The 6695-nt window shown below is 33.2% G+C and overlaps 1 protein-coding gene across 1 annotated transcript in view; it reads right to left on the reverse strand.

Annotated features, from left to right (window-relative positions):
- Positions 1-6695, reverse strand: part of LOC107731677 (alpha-1,6-mannosylglycoprotein 6-beta-N-acetylglucosaminyltransferase B-like) — a 129061-nt gene that overhangs the window by 12962 nt on the left and 109404 nt on the right. Inside the window, exon 10 of the mRNA XM_016542824.1 lies at positions 4586-4719. Within this exon, the coding sequence (XP_016398310.1) occupies positions 4586-4719 (134 nt within the window). The remainder of the gene's footprint in view (positions 1-4585; positions 4720-6695) is intronic.

Genomic DNA, 6695 nt, shown 5'->3' on the forward strand with positions numbered 1-6695 from the left:
TTGAAAAAAAAAAAAGTTAGAAATTAGGTAAATTAGGTAAAAAGTAATATAAAAGTAATCTAAAAAGTACTCAGAATATATTACCTAAAAAGAGTACCCTAGATTACTTTACTAACTACAGTTTTCATCATGTAATGTGTAATCAGTAATGGACTACAATTTGTAAGTCATCTACCCAGCTCTGTTCATTCGTTCATTCATTCATTCATTCATTCTGAATTATACATACACACAATTCGTGGACTATTTCCATAACCATTTTAAGATATTAAGACATTTCAGGATATTAATGATAAAATGTTTGAAATTGCACATTTGATATTTAGTATTTAGTAGTAATTTAATAGTATTTAGTTTTTAGTATTTATATTAGATTTAATAAAACTCATGTTATTGTCTATGGGTGAAGTCTTTCATTTCTCGCAATAATTTAATTTGGATATATATATAATAGCATTCTAATGCAGTTATTAATGAAGTTATTAGAAAGAGAGCGAGAGAGAGCTTGTGTGAATTAGGCTACCTCAACAGTGTTCTGCAGCAGCGTCTCTAAACAGCGCTGTTATTACCTCGCTAGTGAGAAATTCATGTGTAGCCTTTAAGTTGCTACACTATATAGGCTAACTGATAAAATCGTCAGGGCAGCGCTGACAACACCTTTTTGTGCAAACTGCGTGACCGTAGTGTGCGTGTGCGAGCACGTGTGATTGCAGTAATTCCTGTGTGCTGTATAGGTACTGTATGCTAATTTACGTTATTACAGTTAACTATGCGAAGTGATATGGAACTGTAATGCGGGCAAGAGAGCTGCCTGGAACTACGTTCGCCGTGCGTTTCCCTGAAAATAATTGAACACCTCAGAACGTTCGTCAGCCAATCAGATTTAAGCATTCAACGGCCCCGTAGTATAAATATATATATATATATATATACATAGACGCACAATATAGATTAAATGTTGTGGTTTTGTATAACAAAATTAGTTCTGATGTCTGGCAACTGTTTGACTGCACTGAACTTAGTTCAAGGAAAAACGGTCTAATTGGTGGAGGAAAAAACATTCTACACTAAAGAGACATTTAGTGAAAATGAATCGTTGTTGTGTGTTGAATTTCTGTCATTCTGATGCGAATTTCAATTCGTCATCCTGTAAGGCATCTGGCCAATTCAATTCAAATTCACACTCATGAAGTGAAAGGGAACAAAATTGCTAAATTCTGAATTTGGGCCAAACTTGTGTTCTGTTAATATATTGAAATGAGGAGCAGTGCCTCAGAGTGTAGAGATGCAGACTTGTGCATATGCTGCACAGACACAAACACTCTCCAGCTCTGACAACATCTGCTGCTCTTCTCCTGCATACAGATGCTCTGCGTCTATAGCATCTGCTACCCAAACACAAAACACTCACCCAGACGTGCTTACTGTTCTCATTTTCTGTGCTGTGATTACTAAAGACTTTCATAATGCAGCCTGATAAATGCATTAGAGAAGCTACAAGATACTCACCCCTTTGATAAAGAAGTTAGCCATAGTACAAGCTACTAATAAGAGGTAACTAAACTACTTGGTAGAAGCAATAATTTTGGTAACACTTTATTTCATGGTGTCCTTGTTACACGTTACATGTACTGTACTTACGGAAACTACAGATTACAGTTTATAAAGTTTTAAATATGTATATTGTTCTTACACAAATGCATCGCTTCGCTTCAGAAGGCTTTTATTAACCCCCCGGAGCCATGTGGAGCACTTTTTTAGGATGGATGGATGCACTTTTTTGGGCTTCAAAATCTCGACCCCCACTCACTGCCATTATATAAAGCTTGGAAGAGCCAAGACATTTTTTAATATAACTCTGATTACATTTGCCTGAAAGAAAAAAAAAGTCACATACACCTAGGATGGCTTGAGGGTGAGTAAATCATGGGATAATTTACATTTTTGGGTGAGCTATCCCTTTAATAACTGTATAATTATATGCAACTAACCCTAAATCAAACCCTATTCCTAACACTAGTCCTATAGAAAGTAAACGTTATTCATAACTGTTTGTGGATATATATATATATATATATAAACTTATAATATGTTTATAATCTCATGAGTAATCATAACAACAGTTGTAATGCATTATAATATTTACTTATTTGTGGTTATAGCTTTTAAGATTATGATGATTTATAATACACAATGAACACAATGCATCCACTTAACTTAGAATGGATTATATTTCCCATAGTTATAATGTATTATAAGTCTCATATCTTGCCATTGTTAACTTGTTACTTTACTTAAAGCAGACAAAGACCACTTATAAATAACAACAACAATAATAATACAAATAAAAATTATATTTTTTCTTAAACAGCCATAAGATCAGATATCTGATCAGATGAATGTGTAATATGGCACATTTGATTTTAACTATATTTATTGTAATATCAGTAAGATAGTAAGATACTGAACAGATCTTAAATAAATAATGTCAAGATATGAGATTTATAATCCATTATAAATTAAGTGGATTATCCTGAGTTTGTTATGTTGCAGACTGTATCTGTATTTGAACAATTGTATGTGACCAGGGGCGATTCCAGGATTTTCATTTTAGGGGGGCTCAGCCCCCAATGAGGGTAAGTTAGGCTATAATATATAGGCTATATACTGTATATATATATATATATATATATATTCAAATAACGCATAAAGTATATGCATTCATATGTGCTTTATTTTCACTGGAGGAAATCTGTGGTGCGATGAGGGGTGAATGCAGCGAAAACTTAGGCTACAGTAGATGAGGAACCGATTGCTCCCCCATGATATTTTGTAAACTGTATTTATGACAAAGAACTGCACAGATGCAGATATAACAATCTAGATAATCACACACCTTGTCCTCTGTTTCTCGCTCTGCGCCGCCGCGGTCTGCGGATTGAAAAAGAACACGCTGAAAGAGTCTGCCGCCGTTTTCATATGAAATTTAAAGGGGACTGAGGCGATCACGAATTTGTGTACAGTTTATGGAACTAATCGCAACATTTTAGGGGGGCTGAGTAGTCATTTTAGGGAGGCTATAGCCCCCCAAAAATGGCCTAGCGATGCCTATGTATGTGACCCTATATATGTAAAATCAATAAAAAATGGATCCCAAAAAATAAATTAAGTGGATTTAACAACATAAGATATGACATCTTAACTGCTAACAAAAAACTGAGAGGAAACATTTATTTCAATGAAAACAACATCAAATGTGAGCTACCACAGATAATGTCAATTTAGAGTTTTATACTGTAAATTATAAGACGGCTTGTTCTTTTTCACTTCCAAAAATCGTAAACTTTAATTACCTGAAATGTATTTTACTTTAATTACATAAAATGTCCCATGAGATTTATTACAGTTTTTCACCGTGTATAGTAAGGAAACTGATTGTTAACTAATTAACCAGTTTTTACCATAGTATTTTTACTTTTACATAGCATTTTGTGACTTTTACTGTTAAAAATATATATTTTTACAGTGTCTAACTTCCGTAATATTACATATTTCCAAACAAAACACAATTTTAAATGTGCAAAAAGGTATAGACTTAGTTTAATCCATTGGGAATTGATAATACAGCGGATAGCTAGTTTTTATTTACTTATTTATTTATTTATTGGCTGTTCTTTAGCTCTTATTACATGGCTCTGTGGAATACTTGATTCTGATTGGTCAGTCGCGATATTCCGAGGCATGTTATCCCTCGATAACAACCGGTAAAAGCTAATAACACAGGCTCATCCGGGTAACTGAAGTAGGCACTATACTCTTGCTAGGAACAATTTTTCTTGGTGGAAGCTCATGCGTTTGGTTAGCTAATAAAACATTCAAACTCGATTCAATATTATGTGTACAATTATTTAATTATGTCATCCTGGAATCGCGGACTCGCTCTCTCTCGATTCATACAAACGCAGCTGCTGCCATTTTGCTACGATTGTTTTGTACGCTGTAATGGATTATAAGATAACTAACAAACTGGTAAGATTTTAAAACAGTTTTGTCTTAAATCAATATCTTTTATCGCCTTAATTATTTATGTGGTGAAATGTTGTGTAATAAGTGGTATGATTGTACTGAATCCCTTAAATATCCATATAGTTTGAACTTGCCGCTTGCTCGCAACTGCTGTGTTCACGGAGGCGTTGCGTTCAAATATTTAAACTCAAATCAATATTTTGTGTCTAATTATTTACATATCGCAGAATAACCCCCGACGCGAAGCAGACAACCGGGTAGATGTACATTATCCCTTACTTATAAAGCATATATTAATGCATGACCATATTGTAGATCCCTTAACCCTATCCAATACCTCAACATAACTACCGCAACAACTTCCTTGTTTACTATCAATAAGCAGCAAATTAGAAGTTTGAGGCAACATTCTTAGTTAACAGTGAATATGCGTTCCTTCATCTAAAGTGTTACCAAAATTTCAAATATGAGCAAAGCCAAATTCTGCTGTAAGGCAGCTCTAACAAGACAATCGTGTCATGATTCAGCTCCAGCCAGTAATAAGCAGTCACAGACTTACGGAACATGGTCATGTATTGTTTGCTGTTGAGGTTCCAGTAGCCCCAGTTGGTCCTGTAGCCGTTCAGTGTGGCGTACTCCTCATTATTGTACGCTGGCTCCGTGCCAAAGGTGTCGATCACACGGATGTGGCACCTACACAGAAAAACACTTTACCCAGAGTTCTGATTATTTTTTGTTGTGTGGTGATGCACAGACCAGCTAATATGCTCACACATGCTATTCCGCCAAACGAAACGATGTGCGTCTGGCAAATGTGATTATACACATTAGCATAAAGCTTTCCATTAAAATCTTAGTTTCCCCATTAAAGAAAACGGCCTCATTTTCAAACCTGTGTGGTTTTGTTTTTTTCCATGCAGATGCTTTGCAGATCATTCACACTGCTCTATATTTTTTCATAAAATGAAAGTGATTGGTAACCAGGGGCTGACAGGCTCCAAAATGAAAAGCACCACAGCAGTAGATCATTTGACTTGCAATGCACAAGTCAAATGGACTACCGCTGTGGTTCTTTTAATTTCCAAGTCTTCTGAGAACATATGATAGCTTTGTGTGAGGAACACAGTGAAACTGAAGTCATTAAATCTCTTTCCATTCTAGATATCAATCTCATTAATGGGATTAAATATGCAATGATATATGACTGAACATACAGTGGATATGCTTATCAGTACATAATCAGACTACACTACACGACTCCTGAAATCTGAATAGATTTTAAAATACTAGCCATCACACATTTGCTGACTTATTAAATAAACTGTTGAAGAAAAATAAGGGAATCAATCACACACTACATGACTGTTATGTCAGTAAATCAGTAATGGTGGTATAATATAATATTACTGAAAATGCCTAAAATACTTTAAACAACGTGTTTCTCATCACATCTAAGTACACTTTAAAGTTTTACTTTACATTTTAAATATTATGTTTTTAATAATCTCTTTTTTTGTAGAAGTACACTAACATACAGCACAAGATTTTCACTGCAGTGTGTTATTCAATATTACATTTCAAGTTAATATGTTTTAAATGTACTAAATTGCAACTTCATCATTACAAAAGTGCAATTACAAATATATTTAAATACATGACATACAAGTTTCAATAGAAAAGACATTAAAGCATATTTTATTTGACCAAAAATGCTTTAACCATAGGGGTGTGACGAGACACTTATCCCACGAGACGAGACGAGACACGAGACTGGGTTCACGAGAACGAGACGAGATGAGATTTTTAGACTTTTTTAAAGAAATCCTCAATGATGAAATATATAGGGAAAAATAGTCTTTTACTCAACTGAAAAACACAAAATGCAAAAATTAGGTGCATTTTGAAATCAACTTGTACTTTATGAAATTAAACATCTATTTTAATAAATTTTATGCAGTAATAAACAACATGTAAACACTGCTAAATGTTTTGCCACAAATTCAACTGACAGGCAAGTAATTGCACAAAAGTTATAAATAGTATAAATAAAAATAAATAATAAACAACATAAATATCCCTTTAAAGTGGAAGTGAAGCAGTCAGTCAAGTTTACATTATTTAGTTCCACTTTAATAAAAAAATATATAATAAAAACGATTAATGTATCAATTTAAAAGAATAAAGCAGTGGTTGCCAAACTGTGGGGCGCGGCAAGGCTAAGGGATAGTTAAGGCCCTATGAATTCCGTTTTTTCCATTTAAATTTTTCTTGACTCCTTTTTAATAGTTAAATTAAATGTTATTAATTTAAAAGCATGTCTAATTAATTAAAATAATTAAACTTATACATTTTCACATCAATTTATTAAAAGTTGAACAAAAATTACATGTTTAGGGCCCTATGAAATGTTTTATTTTTTTCTCACCATATTATTTATTGTTAATTTTTTTTCTTAAAGTAGCCTTATGAATTTTTTTTCCTCTCAGAAATTGTGTTGTATATTTACATTTCTCTGGTTATCAAATGAAGGCATAAAATATTATTTTAATTTATCATTTATCTTTTAATTATTGAAAATTAAGCAAACAAGATTTTTTGGCAAACAAAGGGGATTTACTATTAAAATTAAAACATGGAAGAAATGTTTTGTGTGATTATTCCTTAAAAAA

The sequence above is a fragment of the Sinocyclocheilus rhinocerous genome, unplaced genomic scaffold, assembly GCF_001515625.1.
Source record: "Sinocyclocheilus rhinocerous isolate Xijiao unplaced genomic scaffold, SAMN03320098_v1.1 scaffold1902, whole genome shotgun sequence".
Classification (NCBI taxonomy): domain Eukaryota; kingdom Metazoa; phylum Chordata; class Actinopteri; order Cypriniformes; family Cyprinidae; genus Sinocyclocheilus; species Sinocyclocheilus rhinocerous.